Below are 25,788 nucleotides of genomic sequence, written 5' to 3'. Positions count from 1 at the left end.
ATGGACATTATATAGTAGATAAAAATAATTTGACATAATTAATAAATCGTTTTTTGTTTTCTTAAAAAATTCGTAATTATTTATTTGCCAACCCAATAAATGATTTCGAATAAATTATGTTATTAAAATCTTTTGTCATTTCTTCTTCTTCAATTATATTATTATAACAATGATTATATTTATTTTATTGAATTTATTTAAATTTTTAAACGATAAATATTATTTGATTGATTTCCTGCACCTAAAAAAAAAAAATAAAATGGCACTAGTTTAATAAATAAAATTAATAATTATATATTTTTAAAAAATTTAAATAATCACTTTAATTTTTTTTTTGATGTTTTTTATTCTACATCACTTAATATATCTAAATAAATTTTTTTTTGAATTCACATTGAAATATTTCTTTTTTTTTTTTTTTTTAATTAAAAATTCTTTTTACGTACAAAAAAAAAAAAAATATGAATGTTAAAAAGAAAACAAAAATACTGTTTGTTTTATTATTTATGAAAAAAAAAAAAAGATTTTTTTATTTACAAAAAAAAAAAAACCTTTTTTGAATCACAAAAATTTTTATTTATTACCTTTTTTAATTAATAATTTTATTTTGAAATTTTGATTTGCAAATATACAATACAAGAGAATTGATTTATTTATTTATTTTGATCCAATTGCCATAATAAAGTTAACCAACTAAATATATTTCTCAAAAACTGAAAAAAAAAAAATGATAATAATAATAATTTCAATAAATACTTTAAAAATTTAATTTAATTTCTAAATATTTAATAAAACTTACGACCATAAATGTATTAACGTTTACTTCCATTAATTTAGCACAGCTTAACAATGGCGGCGATTGAGATTTCATTATCATAAATTTAAGATCTTTTTGAAAAACAATTGGCATGTCGTACCAATTTAACGAATATACTGTCGAACCAACTTTAAGACACTAATTTAAAAAATTTATTTTTATTGTCATGATTTATTTTAAATAAAAATTATTTTATTTTCACGTACCTGACACGTGATTTTTTCAGCGTATTTACACGTCAAAAACACTTCGATAAAAACTAAAAATAATAAAGCAGTTTGAAAAGAAATATCCGGAGAAAGATTTTTTGATCCCTAAAAACAAAATTGAATAATAATAATAATAGTAATATAATAATAATAAAATAAAAAAATACCTTTAGACACAAGAGTGTGTTAAAAATAACTATAACTGCTGCTGCAACCATGTGTAATAACATTGTATAATTAAAACATCGTTCAAAATTATTCGTATACCTGAAAAAACAATTGAAAATTTTCAGAATTATCAAACAAGGTACAATGTTTAAAATATAAAGTTTGTATAATTACTCGATTAATTTAAGTTGACGTTTAACATATTTTTTCAATAAATTTTTAGCTTTTATAAATTTATCTTTATCATCGATATCGTTTTGTATGATTTCGTCGTTTGAGTCGTTGTGTGAATAAATTCCATTTAATTTTTTTAAATCATTTATAAATATATTATATTCTCTATTCAATTGAATAAATATTGTAAAAGTACTTAATTCTATTTCGACGATAAATAATACTCCTATAACTCCGGTAAAACTTAGAAAAAAATATAAAGCCAAATATTCGTTACTTTCTGGATCTATTGTAAATGGAAATTGATCGAGTGAAACTGGTACCGGAAATTGTCTCGGTCCCCAAAGGTAACTGAAATATCTAATAATTATCCAAACAGGTGTAAACGTCAATGGTATAACGTAAAAAAACATTCTGTAATGAATTAAATCTTCCAATGCATTTATTTGTTGATTTCTATGTTCTTCATCCATATTTGCCAACATGTCTTTATGTAATTTCCTTCTCAACCGATCTAAAATCCTATGATTTTGATATAAGATTATGTCTTTGCCACACGTTCCAAAATAAATGGCGGTCACGCAAACGTTCCAACTTAATTTTTCCAAATCGTAGAAAACATTGAAGAAATTTACAACGCAAAAAATAAAACCGATAAATCGACTTATGTTAAAAAAAAGCATGAGTAAAGCTCTGATGGATGCTTTATCAGGATTCGCCGGATAAAAATTCCATCCTCCGTGATATGCTAAAATGTTAAAATGGCGTGAATATGGAGAATCGCACAATGGCATTTTCATTTTTATTTTTTTAAATTCTTTTTCTGCAAAATAATTTGATAAACCTAAATCCCATTGTAATTTTTTCATTTTGATACACTGATAATAATTTTAAGTTTTTTTTCTTTTTTTTTTAAATTTTAAACTTTTAAAATTAATATAATTACTAATAACTTTTACAATTTGATTTTTGAAGTCTATACTTGAAGTGTTTTTTCCTTTCTTAACGAACACAAAATGCATATTGAAAAATATGTTTCAATTAAATTAAACCTTGTTAAAAATATTTAAAATTAAAGATGTAATATTAAATTACAAAGGGTAAATAATCAAAAAGTACAAAAGCTCCGTTAAAGCTGTAATCATAAGCGAGACAAAATGAATAGCCGGTGATATTCTATTTCTAGAAATTCTTAGAATCACCCACAAAGCGTTTAACGTATATACTTTTTTTTTTTTGCACAATAAGCAAAATTTTTTTTTATAAACGCGATAATTTAAGATAAAACGTTTTTAACAAAATGAATTAATAATTTTCGTGTCAGCACTTACATCAAATTCTTCTCTGTCACACAACCCGATGATAATTATTATCTGTACTAATGTAAAAATTAAATAATTATGTGCATTAAAAAAAAACTGACATTTATACCTGGTGAAAGCGTCGACTTTTGAAAAAAAATTGTCGCCAAAATTTTAAAATAAACCGTCGACTAATTTCGCTTCTCTTTTAAATAAATTTCAGTTGCTGCAAAAAAAAAATTTGTTTAACGTTTTAAATATTTCTTTCGATTAAATTTTGCAAAGTTTTAAATATTATTGTTATATTTAATCATGTTGTTTTAATGGAACAGAATAATTTAACATTCGCCATGTTTAAGAATATTTTAAATTAAATTTGATATGATTTTTAAAATTGATTGAATGCTAGCATCACCCTAAGGATTATAAAAAAAAGTATTTGAAATTTTTTTTTTTTTTTCGTAAACTTTTTAGATGATAAATTATTTCTTATTAATAATTGATAAAATAATAATTTTTTAGGTTTTTTTCTATTATTATTTACCAAAAAAAAGCATTTTTAATCATACGAGAAGATGGCAGAAAATAAAACATTTGCACACACCTTATTTGTTTCAATTGATGGAATCGTAATTAATTAACATTTAATTAAAAAAAAAAAAAAACGACGCAAAGGACAAACAATTTCTTGAAAACATTCAATTATTTATATTAAAAAAGGAGTATTGTTTGTGGTTCAACTTAATGACAACATGAATGATTAATTTGTTTTTGGTAGACATTTAAAAATTTTTTTTTTTTTTTTTCAATGAGTTTAGTTTGTCGTAACTGTAATTATGGAAGAAAATAATAATTTATCTAATTCTCCATTTTCGAAATATTTTGATTATCTTACATACGTGGGAGCTTGGGAGTATAAAACAAAAGTTCGTTGGATTGAAATTGCATTTTACACATATAGAGTATTTTGTTTTTTCGTGTTTGCAGTTGCAATTTTATTTCAATTACTCGATTTATGGATAGCAATAGGAAGTTTGGAAAAAATGACTTACAACATGTCGACGTCAGTCATTGTGCTCTACACAATACTAAGACTTATTGCTTTGTTAAAAAAGAAAAAAACCGTCGATAAACTACGAATAAATCTTTGGAATGATTTTAACAAGAGTGATGACGAAACGGATGAAACAATTAAAAAAATGGCCGTCAAAAGAATGGATTTCGCAGCAAAAATGTTTCACATCGCGGCCATTATTTTTTATCCAGTTTGGATAGGTTTTGCATATTTCAGTTATCTTTGGGGTCCCAGGGAATTACCCTTTCCCATATATTATCCAGCTGATTACGATGATCCCGTTGCTTACGACGTAGTTTTTGTCCTTGAAATAATAAGTGGAGCAATAATACTATGCGTTTCAATAGAAATTAATTTACTCGTTTTTGGAATTCTTTTACAAATTTCAGCACAGTATAAAATATTACAGAAAAATATTATCAAGTTGGGTGAAAATTACGTTTTTAATTACGACGAAGAAAATTACGACTCGATTGAAAAAAATTATTATTATTATTCTTTTGAAAAACGTGAGAAAAAATTAAAAACCGAAGCATCGCTTAAGAAAATCATTTCTAGACATTTGACATTACATCAGTAAGTTTTTTTTTTTCATCAATCAACTCACACAAATTTAATTATTATTTAAAATTAATTTAAACAATTTAAAAAAAAAAAAAACTAATATCAAAAAATTTATTTTTAAGATACGTTAAAAAATTCGAATCAACCTTCAACGGTTCTTTTTTTATTCAAGTTTTGGGTGGATCGACATTAATAACACTTAACGGTTTGCTATTGATGAAGGTGCAAAAAAACAAAACCTAAAGTTTTTTTTTTTTAAAATTTTTAAATTATAAGTAATAATATTATTTTAATTGTTGTTGTTGCAGATGGCTTATACGATTAATCAAAAAATTGCACAACAAGCTGTTTATCTTGTTCTATTGGTTGTTACAATGTTTTACAATTGTTTATTTGCAACGGTTCTTATAACTGAGGTTTGATTTTTTTTTTTATGATCAAACATTTAATAATTTAAATTTTCAAAGAAAAAAAAAATCAATTGGTTTGTTTTTAAAGTATAATAACGTGGCAAATGCTGCTTATTCTGCTTCTTGGTATGAAATGGATACGAGTTTGCAAAAATATTTCATAATGATAATACTACATGCACAAAAACAACCGAGAATCACGGCTGGAAAACTCATATTAATGGATTTGGATACGTTTTTATCCGTACGTGTTAATAAACAAAAAAAAAAGAAAATTTTACAAAAGAAAATTTAAAGAAAGAAAAGTTTAAAATATTTTCTTTACGTTTCAGCTATTGAAAAACATATACAGTTGGCTTATGTTTTTTTGGCAATTGGAATCTAAATAATAAGAAACGCGAGGACATTTTTTTTTTGTTAATGAAAGAAAAAGGAAAAATAATAATAATAATTTTCGTTAATTTATTTTACGCCCCTGAATAATGTCAGGGGTAAAATTATTTAACACGCGATAATAAAATTTTCATTATCTAAAGTTTTTTTTTTTTTTTCGGAATTTAAATAATAAATGATCATCGCGTTTATAAGACGAATGAAAAATTAATTTTTCAAAAAAAAAAAAATGAAATTAATAATAAAAATTTTCATTATTTTCAGTGGTGTAAAAAATTTTTTTTTTCTTGCTTAAAATTTAAATAAAAAGAAAGGAAAAAACGCGTTTTTTTTTTTTTTTTAATTAAAAAAAAGATGGCCTCCTTATATATAACGGAATTTTCTTAGGCAAAATTTAAAAAATGGCGTTGAAAGAGGATTTCGTTTGGTTTTTTACCCGAAAAATGTACAAATAATATTATTAGATGAATAAGATAAAATATCCCATAACCAAAAAGTCGATTAACAATGTGTAAAATGTTACCTGGAGGTGTAATCCTGTAATTTAACTACTCGAAGGAGGCTGGGTATAGAAGATGTTTTAGGGGCGTGGCTTCTGAGATTGGATTCCCAACGTTGACTAGGCGTCCGCTGAGGTAAACATTCAACTAGGATGTCTTGGAAGAGTTCGAGGTCCAGCCAGGTCGAGTCCTAAAAAGAGAAATAATCTGAGTATAACCGAGTACTTGATTCAAAATAGGGTAAATCCGGAGCTGCGACGTGAAAGGAAGGCAGATGAAAGATCAACGGGATTCGCTACCCCCGTGCATCTCTCTCTCCCTCTCCCCCCGGAAACTCGCAGTCTGCGGAAGAGGTAGGAAGCAGCTCGGGATCGTCTTTCGAAGGGTAAAAAAGGAAAGTACCGGAATTTTCCTCAGGTGGGATTCCCACTTTCGCGGGTGTGGACCTGATGGTTCTGGCTTAGGAGAGGGTGGAGCCTAAAATGTAGGTTGTACTTCTGCTAGCGCCCCTCCCACCGGAAAAGGGTAGTGGTTTCGGCTGAGTTCCATACTTTTCCTACTTCCGGTCGGAAGGTTAGTGCATTTCTCCTGGATTAACAAAAAAAAAAAGATTTTTCATTAGAAAACATAATTTTACTCCGACATTTGTTTTATTTTATCATCGAAAAAAATAATTAATAATTTAATATTATTTTTTTTATTATTAATTTATTTATTATAACCGAGCATGTGAGAATAATAATAATAAATAAATAAAAAAATAATTTTAAACAAAAAAATTTTTAATTTATATTCGAGTTAAAAAAAAAAATTAATTTCACTCAATTTTTTTTCTTCTTTTTTTTTTTTAAATAAATAAAAATACATTATTAGAAAATAAAAAAAAATTCAATTAATAATAATAATAATAATAATAATAAAATATTTTAATAAATAAAAATATATAAAAAATTCACAAACAACTAACTAATTGCCACAATTGTTAATCATTTAATTATTTGTTTGTCGGAAAAATTATGAAACCTTTTAATACATTAAAAAATCAAATTCATTTTTATTATATTATTTTACATAAATCTCATTTTATTTAAAATAAATTTCATATGTAATATATATATTACATAATAAAAATAATTATTATTTTTTTTTTCCTCCCTCTTTTTCAATTAAAATACTTTTATTTATATTTCAGCGTATATAAATAAATAAATACATAAAAAAATTTAATATCGTTTTATAATAAAATATATATTCTACCCTTTCTCTTTATTTTTTTTCCCCCTTGAATTGTAAAAATTAACAAATGAAAAAAAAATTATTATTTTTAAAAACTTCCTTTGAAAACAATAATAATAATAATAATAATAATAATAAATGAAAGTTATTAAATAAAAAATAAAAAATTAATAATAAAAAAAAAAACGTTATTATTATAACATATACACAACTAACTCCATTTTACTTTTTTTTTTGTTAAAATTATAAATAATTTAAAAAATAATTTCATTTTTATTTTCTCGGTCTCAACCTTGGAATTTCCTGGAAAAAAATGGAAAATGGAAAATAAAATGAAAATTTTCTGGAGAAAAAAAAAAAAAAAAAGTGAAAATAATAATTGATACTCACGACTTCGATGGGACTCGTTGCCAAATCCGTGAGTTCATCAAAATCATTTTCCGCAAATAATTTCTTATAACATTTTCCTCTTTTTTTAACCGACGATATTTCCTTTTCCGGTTCTTTTTCATTTTCCTTTTCTTTCTCTTTGTCTTTTTTACCCTTTTCTTGTTTTTTCCTTCCCCTACTCGTGTGTTTGATCGTCGACGGATGTATGCTTTCTTCCAACATATCAATTTTTTTCCTCGTCGATTTTATTTGAGATTGGGGTTGTCCCATCGAAACCAACGAAAGATTTTCCAAACAAATATTTTTTCCCACTTTAACCGACGTTTCGTTTTGTGCCATTTCCGTTTCCGTCATCGTTTCATCGCGATTAGCAGTAGTGTGCTTTTCCAACGTTAATTTTTCCAATTCCGATTTTAATTTTTTTATTTCTTCATCCTTCTCCGTTAAATTTTCCACGTATTTCTCTCTTTCCATTTCCATTTCCACACATTTATTTTTCTCTCTCATCCTTTCATCCTCTTTGACGAGTAAAAATTCCTTTTTCATTTTTTCCTTTTCTTCTTTCAATTTAACTATTTCCGTTTCTTTCGTTGCTACGACTTCTTTCAAAACTTTATTCTCACGCTCTGATTCTTCCGTTTTATTTTTCAATTCATTTTCCAGCGTATCCGTTTTTTTTGATAGCTTTGAAAATTCATCCATGACTTGTCGTTTATTTTCTTGAAATAAATTTTTCATTTCGATATTTTCCTTTTCCGCTACTTCCACTTTACACTTAAGAACTTGAATTATTTCGTTATTTTTCCTGTAATTAATTAATAAAACTACTAAATTAGATTTTTAATTTAATCCGATCGATCAACTAACTACATTTTCTTTACTTAAAATTTAAATCTTAATTTAATTAAAAATAAAAAAATTATAAATAAATTAATATAAATTTATTATTATTTTTTTTTTTCTTTTTATAAAACAATAAATTTTATAAAATGAATATTTTAAACAATTCTCATAAAATAAATATTTTCTTTTTTCTAAATAAAAAACAAAATTTTTCAATTTAATTAAAAGAATTTTACTGTTTTGATATACGAGGGTGCGCACGATTTAAATTCTCATTTTAAAAAATATATTTTTTATTTTTCATCCCTCATCTTAGGTAACAATAATAATAAATAAATAAATAAATAAAGTAAAAAATCTCAGGGATTTACGAATGATTGATGATCAGCAACACCATATCATCCCAGTAAAATAAGAACAAAAATTATTAAATCAATCAAAACAAAAGTAAAAGTAAAAGTAAAAGTGAAAGACATATTTCTCAACACATCAAAAAATAAGATAATCAAATAATTTCGACCTCTCATTCGAATCCGTTTCTTCGATTTGTTTATTGTATTTCCTTTCGAGTTCGATTAATTTCTCTTCGAGTTCTTTTCCCCTTGCACATTGACCGACGAGATTCTTTATTTCTTTAAAAAAAAGAAAAAAAAAATTATAAAATATTTTTTACATTATTTTTATGACGATTCAATTTATAAATTAATCAATACCTTTTTGCAATGATTCTATTTCTGAATTCAATTCGACGCATTTTTCTTCCAGAACAATTTTTTCCTTGTGTAAAATCTCCGATTCCAGTTTCACGCTCTCCAGTTCGTCATTCATTTCGGATATCGTTCGTTCCAATTCTATTTCTTTTTCGCATTTATCAACTTTTTCCAAATTTTTAATTGCATCTTTTAGACTTGATATTTCACACCGGCACTTGTCTAATTCTGATTTTAAATTTTCTTTTTCCGATTCGGAAGCCGAGTATTCCGTGTTTTTGTTACTCAATTTCTCGGAAACTTCCCTGAGTTGCTCTCGAAGGTTTTCCAATTCTTTCGTTTGTGAATCGATTACGTTTGATAAATTTTTTTCATTTTTATTTTCTCCAGCCAATTTCAACTCCGACATTAATTTTTCGTTCGTTTCTTCTAGTTTTTCGATAATGATTGTTTTTTGCGAGAGAATTTTTTGAAATTCGGCAATTTCCCGACTGTGATCAGCAACAACATCCCGCTGTTCTGTCAAGTACTGTTCCAGTACGTCATTTTCATTTCTTAAATACTTGTTATTTTCTTCGAGTTCGTTGTAATCTGATGCTGCTTCGTCTAATAAAGTTTTATAATCCTGCGCGACAAAAAAAATTTTTTAAAAACGTTTACTCAAAATTTACAAAAAGTCAATTGATAAAAATAAAACGAACCGCCATTTTTTTCTTGGCTTCTTCCAGTTGTTTCTTTAATTCAACTTCGAATTCGTTTTCTCCCGCCGATTTAGCCTCCATGGTTCTCTTCATCTCTTCAATGACTCTATCTTTTTCAACGATTGTGAATTTCAGTGCAGAATTTTCACAGAGAACATTATTGTGTTGTTGAGTAAAACTTTGCATTTGTTCAGTTAGACCTGAAATTTTATTATTTAACGATTCGATTTCTTTTTTAGCTTCTTTTAATTTTTTCTCTTGATCTTCGTACTCTGTTACATCTTCATCATCCATCTTTTTTCTTTTACATTTTCTCAAAACTTCATAATATTTAATTATTCTCTTTTCTTTTTCTTCGTACATTTCCTCCAATCTTTCTTTTTCGCTTTCTAATCGGATCCTGCAATGAAAAAACACACAAACAAAAAAAAAAAAACAATCGTCATCTCATTATAAATTAAAAATAAATTTCAATTTTTTTTCTTACAAATTGTTTTCTCGTTGTTTTTTAAGAATTTCCGAAAATTGACTCGTTAATTCTTTTCTTATATCGCATTCAATTTTTTCATTCAAACTTTTTTCTTTGGACAATTCTTCTTTCAATTTATCAATAACGTTTCTTAATTCTTCTACTTCTGACGACACACTTTCTTCTTTCACGCTAAATTTTTCAATGGATTCAGCATCCCAATCGATTGTATTACCCATGTAACTTGACTGTGTGACAAAACGAGAAAACCTGGATTTTTTAAGTGGTCTCATAACTTTTGGCTTGGCGAAAATGTTTTGCGGAACAATTTTCTGAGCGATTGCGGAAAACTTTAGTACATTTAAGGTTTCATCGAATAAATTAGGTTCCGTGGTAACATTTACTATCAGTGAGAATTGTTCTTTACCAGTCACTGCATCTCGAAACAATTTTGTTAACTTGGATTCTCTGTAAGGAATGAGTTTTTTCTCCTTATTATTTTGATTTTCTTTAATGGTAGTCAAACACTTAACTAAAATCGAGAGTGAAGTGTTGATCGCTTTAGACTCCACAAGTCTATCCTTCATATTTAAAGTTTTTTTTGCACGTTCCATACCAGCCAAATCACAAAACGAAAACCTACTGATTACTGCATAAGAGGAATCGTGATTAAGAAATTTTGCTAAGGTAATTGTGAAAATACAATGAGAACGACTCGAGCTATTGTTTAGCGCTGTAGGAGCAAAATGAAGGTTGTTTCTACCGAATTGTAAAATTTGAAAAGCTTCGTGACCGCTCGAAACGTTCACATAACGTAAGTTTTTAATGAAAGTGTTTCCGTATTCGTCATCCCTGAAAGATAATTTTGTTCTACCAACTCGGTCATTTGGCACTTCTAACAAATCATAAACTTGTTCGTTGTAAATTTCAATCATGGAAATCCAAACGGCATATTTATAAGAACCTAAATCTATTTCTGAACACTCAGTATCAGTCAAACGCGATTGCATTTCTTTAAATGTCATATTTTCGTACATATCGGAAAAACCACTTGAAGAAGTGGTTGTTTGCATTGTTACATGACTAGCTTCCGGATATTTTTGACACTTATTTAAATCTAAGCTAAGGAAAAAGTTTTTATAACATGTGTTTTTTTTCAATTGTTCTTCACTAGGCACTATTAATTCATTATACTGATGTGGGTAATATTTGCAAAGTGGTATAATATTATTTTGAAGCCCTTTGAAAACAAAATCTAATGCTCTCGGTATGACTCCTGGGTGATCAACGTTTCCTTGCATGGTAAAAGTTTTTCCTGCACTAGTTGTACCATAGGCCATTAATAAATAATTTTCTCCCTTTAAAAACTTTTTCAAACTTTTCACTGCACATTTTTTAAATAAGTCAGCTTGTGTTATATCTTGATCGAGAATGGATGTAAATGTAAATCTGAAAAAGAATTTACAATATTTAGCTTTTTCAAACACTTCAATTATTTGTATAGAAAATAAAATGAATGCATTTATACTGTAATATTACTTGTGGATTAATTTTCCCACCCCGTTTGTGACATTTTTGTATGATACACTTTCTTTTGGAGCTTCTGTTTGTAAAGCTGTTGAACTCAGTACAGTATAAATAGATTCAACATTAGATGTTGATGGTTTTAATCGAAGAAAAACTTTAATTTTATCACCCATTGTTTCTGTAAACTCTTCTGACTCTAAATCTATTAAATTTTTAGAGCGTGGTCCAGACAGTTTTATACGATCATCCCAGCACTGAATACTTGGATATCTTGGAACTAAATAGGATATGTTCCCTGTAAAAAAAAATTGAAATTTCTTGCACCACTTATGTAACTTATTACTTATGCACTGCACCAATGATGAAATTGTAATTAATAATTTATATGTTTATATATCATGTAACTTAACATTAAAAAATAAATCAACTTTAATTAAATTTAATAATATTTAAACAAGTAAAACAAAAATAACAGTTTTTTAATAATAATAAAAAATTATAAGCGTTTTTGTCCTGTTCTTTTCTACATGAAACTATTTGAAAAATTCTCACACACAATGTATGACTCAATATTATTTTACAAAAATAATTAATACATTATTTTTACTATAACAAATCATATTTACTGTAAAATATAAAACAAGACGATTTATGAGAAGAGCACGATTAAACTTGAGGTAAATAAAAATTTAGTGTACGCCACTTTAAAATTTGTTGACAAGACGCTAAATGACCTTAACAAGTTTCAACTTGTCTTGGGCCATTATAAAAAAAAAATTGATAAATCAACGACAAACTACCATTGTTAGAAAAAAAAACACCTTTATTGTTTATTACTTATAAAAATATATAATATTTAAAAAACATTAAAAGTAAAAACAATTACTTTATTAAATTTTCCTTGAAATGTATAAATATGAAGTAGGTAAAGCAAGGAAAATAAATAAATAAATAATTAATCTTGAAATACCATTTAGAATTTTAAATAGATATTAAAAGACACTTACTGTTTGTCATTTTAACTTTTTATACAATTCACATTAGCAGAGTAAAAATTAAATTTAAATTATCTTAAGTATTAAATAAAAAAACACTATAAGCGTCTCGTTATATAAAAAACCGTTAAAATAAATAATATGACGCGAAGGGAAATTTGTCGCAAGGTCATTAAAGTTCAAAATGAACATTCAAACGCATTAAATGGCGGCAATTTAAGATAAACATTTTATATTTAAGTGCATTTTAAACAATTTTTATAAAATTTAATACTGCAAACTACTAAAAAAAAAAAAATACTCCGACAAATTGATTGTACTTGGTTTATTTAAAAAAACAAAATTAAATATGTAAGTAATTACTGAATTTAATTTATTACAAGTTAAATAATATCATTGTAAAAAAAAAAAAAATCAAATTTTTTTACATTTAATATTTTAAATTTTTACAATTAAATTAAATATTGAATTTAATAAAATTTCGAAAAAAACGATTTGGGCTGATTAAATGAACACAGATTTTTTTTTGTTTATCATTTAGTTAATCTACGCTTAAATAAATTTATAAAAAAATTTTTCGAATTAAAGCTTTTAATTTGCTTACTTACTTTTTTTTAAAAAAAAAAAAAAAACATTTATTGATAATATTTAATAAAATTAAAAGCTAATTATTTTCTCAATACAAAATTAATTATATCAAAACACAGAAATTAAATTTTTTTAAATATCGATTATAATTATTAATTATTAATCATCATATTATTACCGTAAAATATAAATTATTAAAGTTATTAGGCAAAATAAAAATTATAAATTTGTAACTTAATTTATTTTTTAAAAAAAACAAAAGTGCTACCAACTTGACAATATTTTTTTTTTTACGTTAATGTTTTTTTAATAAAACTAATTTTAAATTATTTTTCTCGTCGTTTTTTTTTCCTTTTTTCCTTTTAAAGCATATTAAAAACACCTAACAAAAATTTTATTTTTCTTTTCAAAATATCATTATTTAAAAATACCAATATATATATACACATATATATATTATTATTATTATTTATTAAATTTCATGGAGCAAAAATAATAAGAACGCGAAAACGTTAGATAAAATCAAAAAGAAAAAAAAATTACAACAACATTTTCAAAGGTTTGTTTTTCCTTTTTGAAAACAAAAAAAAAAAAATTTCAATTTTTATGTTGATTATTCACAATTATTACTAAAAATTATTTGTCTATATATATATATGTATATATTTTATTAATATAAATTTGAATATGTATATTTATATTGTAATAATAAAAATATCAGTGCGACAATACCTGTAACTCGTACCGAGCTAATATAACTTCCGTCCGTGAACACAGGATATTGAAACGCGGCGAATGAACCTACCTGTTCCTTTTTTTATCCAATCATCAACATCATCATCATCATCATCATATAATTCCCATGAGAAAAATGTTTTGCAATTTTTAATTATTATTTTATTTTTGTCTTTTTTTTTTTTTAAAAAAAATAATTATTTTACTTTGTTTCGTATAAAGGATTTTTGAATATCTTTTGTTATGGTTGTAACTTTTTATGTCAATCGTAACTCTATTAATCGACAAACAAACATTTTTTGATTTGAAATTATTTTTAAATTAATTTATACAATTGGTTTTTTTTTTTTTTTTCTCTTCACATTTTTAAGACGAAATAACAAATGTATTTAAATAATAAATTTTAATTTAATATTGAGCAAAACATTCATCTTAAACACGATTACTCTCATCATTATCAGTTTTCAATAAATATGGATTTAAAAAAAAAAAAAAAAAAATTTTTTTGTGTTAGACTAAATTAATCCGCGCACGCTCACTTTTCCTGTGTTCACTCATTTTCCTCAAAAATTTTCACTTAATAGTCTCTATATAAGCCTAAACTACGCTTCTTTATTTGCCATGTCGGGATTTTCTACTACGATGTTGGGAACTTCCGGCTCGTCATGGCATGGAGTCGCCGTGTCTCTTTCGTATTGTATTGCGGATTGAGTAGTTTGTTCGATTGCTGTTTCTACAAGTGGTTCTTCGGGCTGCGGACAAACAACGTCTTTTCCCGGCTCCAATGATGGTATTTCTTCGATAGGCTTCTCGTCGTGACAAGGCGTCTCAGTGTCTCTCACAATTTCCTCATTTTCACTTTTTATTTCTTTTTCGGGCGAAGGTTTTTTACTCGTTTCCCCTCTCGATTCTTTAACATCGTCTTTATTCCACCTAGATTGTCTATCTCTAGACCTGTCTCCTCGAAATCTTGCATTTGCACCGCCTATTCCCGAACCACGTCTTGGACCGCCAGGTCGATCATCGTAGGGCGGCCTCAGATTATCACTGTGCGGTGGAGGACCTTGACCATCCATCCACATACCCGGCCTTCCTAAAAGGGAACGAGGTCCACGTGGGCCAAAAAGTGGAACTGAAATAAAATTTTAGTATGAATACACACATATTTTTTGTATTTTAATTTCAAGCATAAAAATTTTTTAAAAATTATTTATAAACCTGGTCCTGGACCGTGCGGTCCCATTAATCCTCTGGGCATAGGACCCATCATTCCTCTGGGACCGAATCTCATTCTTGGATCATCCATCGGATCTAAAAACATGGGTCCTGGACCTCGCATATCATCTGGACACATCAATTCATCCGGATGCATAATTGGTCCGCGCATTCCATCATGCATTAGAGGGCCTCTCATGTCGTCTGAAATCAATGGAGGACCATCGAAATGAGCTTCCATTAAAGGTCGCGGTCCCGAATGATCAAATCGACCTCGGTTCCTGTCACTTTGATCGGGTCCCAAAGGACCTCTACCGCGGGGATCAAAACCAGCTCGGCAGTCATCATCATTATTTAGTACGTCGGGGCCAAAACCACCTCTCCCAGAGAAATCGATTGGTCCTCGAGGTCCCTGAAGACCAAATTCTGGACGAAAAACATCTAATAAAGGTCCTCTAGCTCCAAAACCAGGTCTAGGTATGTCTGGTAATAATAATATTTAAAATTATTATATGTTAAATCACATTTAATTATGAAAATATTTAAAATAATGTGATTTTAAGTAAAAGAAATAAAAAACAACTTACTACAATTATTAAGATTCATTACTATAGGAGGACCATGACGGTTTAATCCTGGTTCAGACATTCTTGGTGGAATTCCACCGAACATTTGGTTTAATTGTTCAGTTCTTTGAGAAGCGTCACCTCCTTCAGCAATATTTCTCAGCCTCTGAAGCAAACTCGGTTTTTCTTCGTTTGGCGTAGATACTTCTACCCATTGATTAACGGGTTCTTTTTTAGTATCATCTCGCTTTCCATCATTCTCTGAATTTTTTTCTTTTCCTTTATCCCTACTTCTATCGCGATCACTTCCCCTACTACGATCCCTTCTATTATCTCTTTCTCTTGAACGATTCCGATAATCTCTGTCCCGACCTTTACTACGATCTTCTCTATCCCTTGAATGATTTCTCCTTTTATCCCTATCCCTATCTCTGTAGTCTCGATCCCTCTCTCTGTAATCTCTATCTCTATCTCTTCCTCGATCCCTATCCCTATCTTTTTCACGTTTATCTTTATCACGATCTCTGTCTTTTCCTCTATCATCACTATCTTTTCTACCGTCTCTACGTGATGTGTCATCCCCTAAAACTTTTTCTTGACCGTGAGGAGATCGATTTCTAAAAACAAAATCAAAATTTCATTACGTCATTCATTCGTAAAATGACTGCGGATAAAATTTTTTTTAAAAACCAACTTGGCCAATTTAGATTTTTCATCATCTCCTTCTTCTTCAAGATCCATTCTATCATCTTCTACCCCTACCATTCCTAAAGAATCACCTTGCAATGATCCGATTCCCATTCCACTTAATTTATCCTAAACGAAATTTACTTTTTAGTTTTTTTTTGTGTCGAATAAAAAAAATAAAAATAAAAAAACCATTTAAAACCAAATTATCTCACCGACTGATTAGCCATTGATGGCAACATTGTACCGGGAGGAAAAGGAGAAGCTCCAGAAGTAGGAATAGCCATCATTTGTTGTTGCATCAATAATCCTTGCATACTTGGCGGTGGAACACCTATTGGAAGGTTACTCATCATATTTGGCACTCCCAAACTTAATGGAGCTACAAAAAAAAAAAAAAATAGAATAAAATAAAAACATAAATTTTTTAATACATAGTTTTTTAATAAAAAAAAAAAAAAAAAAAAAAATGACTTACGCGGGAGACTAGTGAAAGAAAACGGAGGCATCATCAATCCAGGTTTAGTCATTAACGGGATTCTAGGAGTAATCTGAGGTAAGGCAATGGATGGATTGGAAAGTACGGAAACTCCTTTCGATGAAGGAGAAACATTGGGAGGTGGTTGTGAAGTGTCGATTGCTGGCGTAACCGGTGAATTGGATGCAGTAAGAACCGGTGGTGGAACAGTCATTACTGTGGGTAAAGTGGCAGCAAGAACTGGAGGCACAGGTGGAGCAGGAATACCTTCGGGAAGAGGTATATATCCTGGTACCGCAATACCTTCTGAAAAACAACAACATTTTATTAATGAAAATAAAATTACACATTTTTGGCATTTAATTTAAAAAAAAAAAAAAAAAAAAAAAAAAAAAAAAACTCACTTAATTTATTCTCAGCCTCTATTTCATCTTTTCTTCTTTGCAATTGTTCTAAAATAGTTTCTTTCAAACTTTCCGGCATTGTATCTTCATCTAAGGAGCCACCTTCTTCTAAAGCAACAAAATCCGTTTTTTTACTAAGCCTATTCCACGGAATATAAGATACGCCTAAATCGATTTCCCAGTAATCTTTATAATCGCGACCTTTGACTCCCTTTCCGGGAGCCCATGCCAACTGTTGAAAGCAAAAAATTTTAATTTTATTTTAAAACCGCAAAAAAAAAAAAAAAAAAAAATACACAAATAATACTCGAAACCTAAAAATATTACCATTATGTTTTTCCCGTGAAGTTTGTGATCTTTGAGTCTTGTAAGAGCACGAGCTGCATCTTGTCGACGGTTCATACAAATAAAAGCACATCCCCTCGGTGGTATGACGTCAATACTGACAATATCACCAAATTCTCCGAACGTGTCCGATAATTCTTCTTGTTGTACGAGTTTGGATAAATGACCGACCCATAATGTAGTACTGCATACTAAAATCATAAAATTTATGAAAATTTTAATCGCAACTCCCTAATAATTATTACTTAAAGTTACAACGAATCATAAAATTTTTAATCATTTTGTTTTTATGCCATCCTTTAATACCGGAAATAAACAATCAAAATAATTTCATAACCGAACGATTAATCGATTCCTTTTAATCCCTCACTTAAACCCCCATTTTATCTTACATAATCCAAAACTATAATCTTAATCGATTAAAACGTACAAAAAAAAATTCAAAAATAATTTTAAATTTATTTTAGTATTAAAAAAAATAATAATAATAATAATATTATGTGTAAAAATTTCACAATTTTTTAATGAAATCCCACAACAAAATAATTTATCGACATTGACATTTAAATCGTCATTTAAAACTTATACGATTCCAGTATTTTATAATATACATATATTTAATAAATTATTATTAATATTATTATTTTTTTTTTAAATAAATAAATATTAATTTATGATTTTAACAACAATAGTCTTAATGCGAGTTGAACTAAACCATCTATTTTTTAATATATGTTTCTTTCGTGTACATTCACATAAAATTTTTTTTTTAAATAAATAATAATAATAATAATAATAATGAAAAATGAGTAAATTTTCTTTGGTAAACTTTATATGTGTAAACATATAATTTTTTTAAAAATTGTTTATGTACATATAAGGGCGTGTTTTTTTTTTTTTTTTTTAAAAAAAATCATTTTTGACATTCAACGGTTTTTTTTCTGCGAAAATTTTCCAAATAACAACAACAACAACAAAAAAAAAAGAACCTGAAATGCATAAAATTAAAATTATAAACAAATTAATTTTATAACGGTACATTTTTATTATATTATAAAATTATTTTTTTTACAGTTAAATTTTTTTTTTTTTTTAATTTTAAAATTTTGGTGTATTTAAAAAAAAAAAAAAAAAAAAAAAAAAACAAACGTTTAACATAAAACACCAAAATTTGAAAAATTAAAAAAATTTAATAAAAATTTAACTGTTTATATTCAATTTTAAAAATAAATAAATATTAATAATTTTCAGTCAAAAATTAAAAAAAAAAAAAAAAAAAAAAAAAAACTTAAATAATAATAATAATATTGTAAATAGTAAGTCTCTCATTCATACTTTACCCACGTGACTCACGTAATACTCACCGCTCAAATGATTTCTTTTGATTGGCGGCAAACCCTTTTTCCGTCTTTCCCTATCTTTTTCCGAGTCGTAAAATCTATCCCTCGACTTCGATCGAGATCTGTGTCTTCTCTTTGGTCTGAGCGAACGGGATCGAGATCTCGAAGATCTCGAACGTGACCTACGACTTCTTCGTCTATCTCTCGACCTTGATCGGCTATGTCGCCTCCGACTACTCGTTTGTGATGGTGAACTGGACGGACTCCGATCGAGCAAATTAATGACTTCGACGTTTTGATCCCTGATAAAATATTTTTGGTTTATGAATTTCCAGTCAGGTCACAACAACAACAACAACAACAACAAAATTTGTTTTTCTCACTTTATTTATTTTTTATTTCTTTTAAACGTGAGAATTTTCTTTTTTTTTTTATTTTTATACAAAAAGTTTTTTTTTTTTTTTTTTTTAAATAAAGAAAAAAAGAGACATTAATAAAATTATTTAAAAAATTAATTTTTTTTTTTTTCAATTATCCCCTGTACTCGGTCATTCCTTCCTTGTCTTATCCTGAAAATCAAATAATTAATAATTTACCACAAAAAAAAAAAAAAAAAAAGCAAAAATTATTTTTGAACACGTGACGAAATTAATTAAAAACTTTTGCAGTTCTATTGTGTTCAATGCAATGCCTGAATCATACCTGATTCGAAACCTGAAACAAAACTAATGAGTAAATTTTTTCTTTTTTTTTTTTAAATTTGATGTAGCTAAATTAAAAAAAAAAAAAAAAAAAAAAAAAAATTAATAAATAAATTTTTAAAATTAGAATCCCATCCTTCTCCTTCTTCCCCTCCTTCCTCTTACTCCAAATTTAATTTTTACTGAAAATATTTTAATAAGATATGTATAATTCCACATCCTGAAAAAAAATAATTTTTTTGTTTTTTTTTAACTCGAATAAAATAAAATAAAATAAAATAGAATAAAAAAAAATATTCATGAGCTTTTTAATATGTAAATAACATCAAAGATTTTTTTTTTCAAACCCTTTTTTTTTTTTTTTTTTTTTTTCCAAAGTGTCATAGAAATCAGAGAAAATTTTACAACATTAAAAAGCTCTTTTTTTTTTTTTTTTTTTTTTTTTCGATAGATTCACGTATATCAGCCAATTTATTACGATTTATCGCAGTCCTTTTTCTTACACAACTTCCTGGAAAAAAAAATCTAAACGACATTAATGTCAAATATATATATATATATAAAAAAATTTCGCATAAAAAACCGAAAAAATGTCATTATAATTTTTGTTAGGAAAAAAAAAAAAAAATGGCATCAATTTATTTATCGGTTATCACACCCTGATAACTTCAAATAGTTTTTTTATTAATTTTATGTAATAATTATATAATTATTAATTATGTTTAAATTTTTTTGTTTTGTATGTGTGACAAAAATTATTTTACATTTTCTTTTTTTTTTTATTTATTTATTTATAGGTTTAGTTCAACTCGTGTGTAATGTTTTTTTTTTTTTTTTTGTTTCGTCTGTTTTTCTTTTTTTAAATAGATATTTAACATAAAAAATAAAAACAGTTTGGACATTACCTTAGATAGTAAAAGTTGAGATGAATCCAGTGAGTCATCAATGAACTTACCTTTCCTGATATTTTCAATTTAACGAACTCAATCATCATATTTATTTAGTATCATTTATTTTTTTTATTTATAAAAAAAATATATATATATAAATTTCCCTCACTATGAATGTAAATAAAAAAATAAGCCTCACAGTTTAATTCAAAAAAAAAAAAATTTAAAAAAAAAAAAAAAAAAAAAATTTTTCGTTCTTATTTAATTTAAAATAAAATTAAATTACTTTTAATATCGACTGTTATTCACATTTGCCCCCCCTCCCCCTCCCTCCCTTTATTTTCAAATATTATTAAATCATCAGAATATTTTTCATAAAATATTTTTAATTTTAAGGTTTTGAAAAAAAAAAAAAAAAAAAAAAAAGTTATGTAAAATATGTAATATATTAATAAATTAAAACGATGGCAACCCTGAGAACAACGCATCGATTGCGTTCGTTATTTTGTAAAAAGTTTTTTTTTTTTTAAATTAATAAAACACCTCAAAAAAAAAAAAAAATAATAATAATAATAATTTTTTTACTCCAGCAAATGCCACAATAAATAAATAAATAAATAAATTTTAGGAATGAAAGCTAGTTACATATACAAATTAAAAAAAAAAATTAGAACGCTAACGTAAAGTATTAATAATAATATTTCAAAAGTTAGAAAATGAACAACATTTATCAAATTTAGTAAGAATTGGGGGGAGGGGAGGGGAAATGTCATTCGGTAAATTTTTTTTAACTAGAAAAATAAGAGCAGAACTCGAAAATGGAATTCGTTTCGTTAAAACGTAAAAAAATAAATAAAACTCATTAATTATTCATACGTCACGTACGAACGACAATACTATTTCAATTAAGAAAATGAATACGAATTAAAATGGCCGTCATTTTCGCATTTGTCCCTGTTTTTTTTTATTAAAAAAAAAAAAAATTAACGCGTTAAATTTTAATGTAGTTTCAAATAATAACAAATACATTACTTGATTACATGTTTTCCTACTTGAACTTTCATTCCAAAACTTTTTAATAATTTAAATATTATGATTACTAAACGATGATTATTATCATTAACTTTTTTTTTTTTTTTTTTTCAAAAAAGAGAAAAAAATATCGAAATAAAAAAAATAACGGTTGCATAATATATATTATTCGTGGTCGTGGAAAAAATTTTTTATTCCGATTTAAAATTAAAATTAAAAATTATTTTAAAAAAAAAAAAAAAAAAAATTTTTTTTTTTTAAAACTTACCGTTCATTTGATTCGTCGTCAATGCATTCGACTTCTGAATCTTGAGTATCTGTTCTATGGCCCTGTTTTGGGTATCCAGGTGGAGGAACACTTAAATCCGGCAGTGAATTTGATGCCACGGGTTCTTGGTACTGTTTCAAATCACATTCAGAAGCGAACGGAAGTTTCTGAAATGATATTTTTTTTATATTAATAAATGAGTACAAACAAAATCCACCGAGTCTCTGCCAACAAAAGGTTATTTAATTTTTTTTTTTTTTTAAATGATTTCTGAATTAAAAAATAATAATTTTTCCAAAAATTTCTATGGAGTTTTTCTTTTTTTTTTTTTTTACCGCAGATTTCAATCAATAAGCTAAAAACTTTCAAACTTTTAATGTTTACATATATAAATCCATAAAAATTTTATTTTAATAATAATTTTAAAAAATATTTTTTATTTTAAAAATTTAAAAACAAATCTTACCGGTACGGTTTGTGCTAAATGTTTGTCAAATTCTTCTTCTTGTTGTTTCATTTCTTTCAATTTTCTCATTTTCTCTTCAACTTCCAATTGCTGCTGCCGTAATTGATGCTGCGACATTTGTTGCTGAAGAGCTGTTAATTGTCTTAAAATTTCAGGATTTTGTAAAATACTGGAAAAAAAAAAAAAAAATTATAACATTTAGAAAGTCCAAAAAAAAATATTTTACAAACAAATTTTTTTTAAAAAAAAAATAAAAAAAAAAAGATATTATACTTAATAATTCTTAGTTTTTTTTTTTTTTTTCCCATATTTGACCTAACAATTTTTTTTTTTTTTAAAAATTAATATTTTATTTTATTTTTATTAGCCTGATAGTAAATTTAAAAAAATATTGACTTAGTCAAAGTAATAATTTTAAACAAATTTTAAATAATTAAAATTATGCATACTTATTAAAATTATCACTATTATTCGCTTGCTGGTGAGGTGAAGTATTCTCTTCATCATCATCATCATAATCAAAATCTAATAATTTTCTATCAAATACAATTTGATCTTGAGACTTTTCCGACTTTTGGCTAACCTGAGTTGTTTGACTAAGAATAAATTGTTGTAATTGTTGAATTTGTTGTAAAATGTCTAAACTGCTTGTAGCAGATGACTGAAATGAAAAAAAAAAAAAAAAAAAAAAAGTTTTTAATTAAAAATTACATTAAATAAACCTAAAATAACTTTATTATTTTATTTAATACTAATTATGCATTTAATGTTAAAAAATCGGTAATCACCTTAGATTGTGATATTGAAGTTCCTGTTAATTCATAAATTGCTTTATTGGCTGCATCTATTTGTGACTGTGCTAGCTTCACCCAATGAGGTGTGTTAGTATCACTTTGTAAATTCAGTCCTGTTTTGTTTGAAAAACCTAAAATCATTTTAAAAATATCAATACATTAAAAAGTCTGAGAAATATATACTTATTTAACCTGAGAAGTAATATGAATTAATATACAACCTGAAGATTTAGAAACATTATTAGGTGAAGTATGACCTGCAGATGTATTTAATCCATTGCTGGCAGCTAAGTTTTCTCTATGGATAGGATTATTGGGATCTGCCAATTGATCAAAAAGCGGTTGGATAACATCTGGAGTAAACACTGAATTTTTTTGCCATAAATTTAAAACTCTTATTATTTTTCCCTTGTCCTCTGGTGGGCAATTGAAAAGATTGGCAAATGTATTTTGCATATTTTTTGCAAATCTTGGAGCAAACAAATCCTTATCAGGTCCAAATTGATGCCTTGATTGACGTACAATTGAATCAATTACATATAGTCCAGGAACTTTATATTCAGGTTTGCATTTCTGAATGAATTTTTCTACACTTTGAACGACATGTTTGTAAAATTTTATAGCTTTTATAGCAGACCTAGTTATAGATGACATTTTAGCTTTCGAAATAGGTGGTTTTACTTCATACAGAGCTGAAAGCTGAAAATTAATTTTAAAAAAAAAATTAAATTAACTATTTTTACAATAATGCCATTTTATATGTTTTATAATATTCCTAATCTAACATTATATCTTATAAAAAAACGTCACCGTTTTGTAAAATTGTATAAATAAAAAATAAATAAATTTCTAAAATTGTCTTCATTTCCGTACTTTTATTGTATATTAATTGTAACATTAAAAAACTTGATTAACACTTAGCAGATAAAATTTTTCATCTTATTTAAAATACATTAATAATACTTAATCAAAAATTAATGTGATAGTTATTATTCAATTTAAAATAATTTTCAATGTACAATTTAAGTACCGAAAGAAATATTTAACGCAAACCCCGAAATGGCAAGAACATTATTTGAATTTGTAAGTGGAGTATATACATACATACTTAAAAATCTGCCCGACTAAAAATCTAAACTCACAATTCTAGTTTTATTTAAATAGGATAATTTACTAACCTCATTATTAAAAGCCTTTACTGCATCCATTATTATTTATTTAGTTAAACTTTATTTTTTCAAATACTACCGAAAAAAGGAACTAAACATCCTTATTTTACAGAAATAACTTAAGAACATAAATACGAAGCTCATTTTTACATAAATGGCTACCGAATTTTCAGTTTAGCCAACTACTGACAAAGCTTTAATAAAAAAATTCGTTTAGAAAATTCCTAAATAAAATAAATATGAAAATGATAAAATTATAAAATAATATATTTTATTAAAAAAATAATAATAATTAAATTTCAATGATTTAAAAATATAAAAGATAAAAAACTTTGAAAAAAAATTTTTTTATACAATTTTTTTATTAAAATTTCTGAACGAACCCTGTTCAATTCTATTTATTCATACATCAAACTGTACACCGGCATTCTGTGCTACCGCTTGAAAGAAGTAGGTCTTACTTGTCAGCGATTGTAATTTTTTTAAAATGGCAGCCAAAGCAGTTTGCGTTTTAACTGGAGACAAAGTTAAAGGAGTTATTAATTTTTCTCAACAAGTAAGTTTTTAAATGTATCATAAAATATTTTTATAAATAATTTTACAAGTTTAATTTTTTTTTTTTTTTTTAATTAGAGGTTACTTAATTTTTTTCACAATTTTAAAACTATTTCACAAATTGTCAAAAATATTTTTGAATGTAATTGTATTAAAAATGAAACAATTCATTTATAATTTTTTTTTTTTTTTCTTTAGAGCCCAACCGATCCAGTTGTAATTTCGGGAGAAGTCTCAGGATTAACCGAGGGCAAGCATGGATTTCACGTTCATGAATTCGGAGACAACACCAACGGTTGCACCAGTGCAGGTGCCCATTTTAATCCATTCAATAGAGATCACGGAGGTCCAGATGCTGCTGTAAGGCATGTTGGAGATATGGGTAATATTGTGGCAAACAATCAAGGAGTAGCTACTGTGAAACTGAGTGATACAGTTATGTCACTTTCTGGACAAACCAGCATTATTGGCAGAACTGTTGTTGTTCACGCAGACCCAGATGACTTGGGACTCGGTGGTCATGAACTTAGTAAAACTACCGGTAATGCTGGTGGAAGAGTTGCTTGTGGGGTCATAGGTATTGCTAAGGTATGAAGTGATAATATTCAAATATAATTTTAAAGGTTAAAATTGTTAGAATTTTGTTTTGTCATGATTTATTTTAAAAAAAAAAAAAATAAATAACGAGAAAATGTATTTATTTACACTTATATATATATATGTATGTTAAAGTTTTTTTTTTACATGCAAAATGTAAATGTTTCAAAATAAAAATGTCACAATTCTTATGTAATAAATAAGTGTTGAAAAAAATGTTTTTTTTTTTTTTTCCCCCCTAATATTTTTCCTGTATTCCATAACATGTAAAAAAAAAAAAAAAAAAAAAAAAAAAACTTGAAGTACGATTTCACCAAGTATTTTACTTTACTAAAAAAAATATTTTAATATATTAAAATAACCTCTTTTACGTTATAATTATTTACAATTTGCACTTTATTTAAAATTTCCTTATATAAAATTTTTAATAAGGAAATAATAATAAAAATTTTATTAACAATTTTTTTAATAGAAAT

General features: G+C 26.3%; 4 protein-coding genes across 4 annotated transcripts; 2 read left to right on the top strand and 2 right to left on the bottom strand.

The window, feature by feature from the left end:
- Positions 1–3,505: 3,505 nt before the first annotated feature.
- Positions 3,506–5,107, top strand: Phum_PHUM600410 (Odorant receptor PhOr7; the record flags this gene model as incomplete). Its single annotated transcript, XM_002432724.1, has 5 exons — positions 3,506–4,320; positions 4,431–4,530; positions 4,617–4,724; positions 4,807–4,962; positions 5,051–5,107. 5 exons carry the CDS (start codon positions 3,506–3,508, stop codon positions 5,105–5,107), a joined length of 1,236 nt encoding a protein of 411 aa, XP_002432769.1.
- Positions 5,108–7,134: 2,027 nt separating this feature from the next.
- Phum_PHUM600400 (rabkinesin-6, putative) lies at positions 7,135–12,504 on the bottom strand (the record flags this gene model as incomplete). Its single annotated transcript, XM_002432723.1, has 8 exons — positions 7,135–7,190; positions 7,234–7,314; positions 7,417–8,019; positions 8,794–9,415; positions 9,492–9,891; positions 9,979–11,409; positions 11,500–11,782; positions 12,495–12,504. 8 exons carry the CDS (start codon positions 12,502–12,504, stop codon positions 7,135–7,137), a joined length of 3,486 nt encoding a protein of 1,161 aa, XP_002432768.1.
- Positions 12,505–14,407: 1,903 nt separating this feature from the next.
- On the bottom strand, positions 14,408–24,199 carry Phum_PHUM600390 (uncharacterized protein; the record flags this gene model as incomplete). Its single annotated transcript, XM_002432722.1, has 15 exons — positions 14,408–14,937; positions 15,036–15,503; positions 15,608–16,203; positions 16,281–16,402; positions 16,489–16,655; positions 16,752–17,057; positions 17,225–17,387; positions 17,483–17,691; positions 18,865–19,142; positions 21,732–21,898; positions 22,198–22,366; positions 22,647–22,858; positions 22,986–23,122; positions 23,213–23,690; positions 24,170–24,199. The coding sequence occupies 15 exons, from the start codon at positions 24,197–24,199 to the stop codon at positions 14,408–14,410; spliced, it is 4,032 nt and encodes a 1,343-aa protein (XP_002432767.1).
- Positions 24,200–24,647: 448 nt separating this feature from the next.
- Phum_PHUM600380 (superoxide dismutase, putative) lies at positions 24,648–25,309 on the top strand (the record flags this gene model as incomplete). The annotated part of the gene is made up of 2 exons (XM_002432721.1): positions 24,648–24,716; positions 24,914–25,309. 2 exons carry the CDS (start codon positions 24,648–24,650, stop codon positions 25,307–25,309), a joined length of 465 nt encoding a protein of 154 aa, XP_002432766.1.
- Positions 25,310–25,788: the final 479 nt, after the last annotated feature.

This window comes from Pediculus humanus, genomic scaffold (genome assembly GCF_000006295.1).
Source record: "Pediculus humanus corporis 1103172108317 genomic scaffold, whole genome shotgun sequence".
In the NCBI taxonomy this organism is placed as follows: Eukaryota; Metazoa; Arthropoda; class Insecta; order Psocodea; family Pediculidae; genus Pediculus; species Pediculus humanus.
The sequence above is the reverse complement of the archived record's forward strand: the minus strand, read 5'-3'. Positions and strand labels throughout refer to the sequence as shown.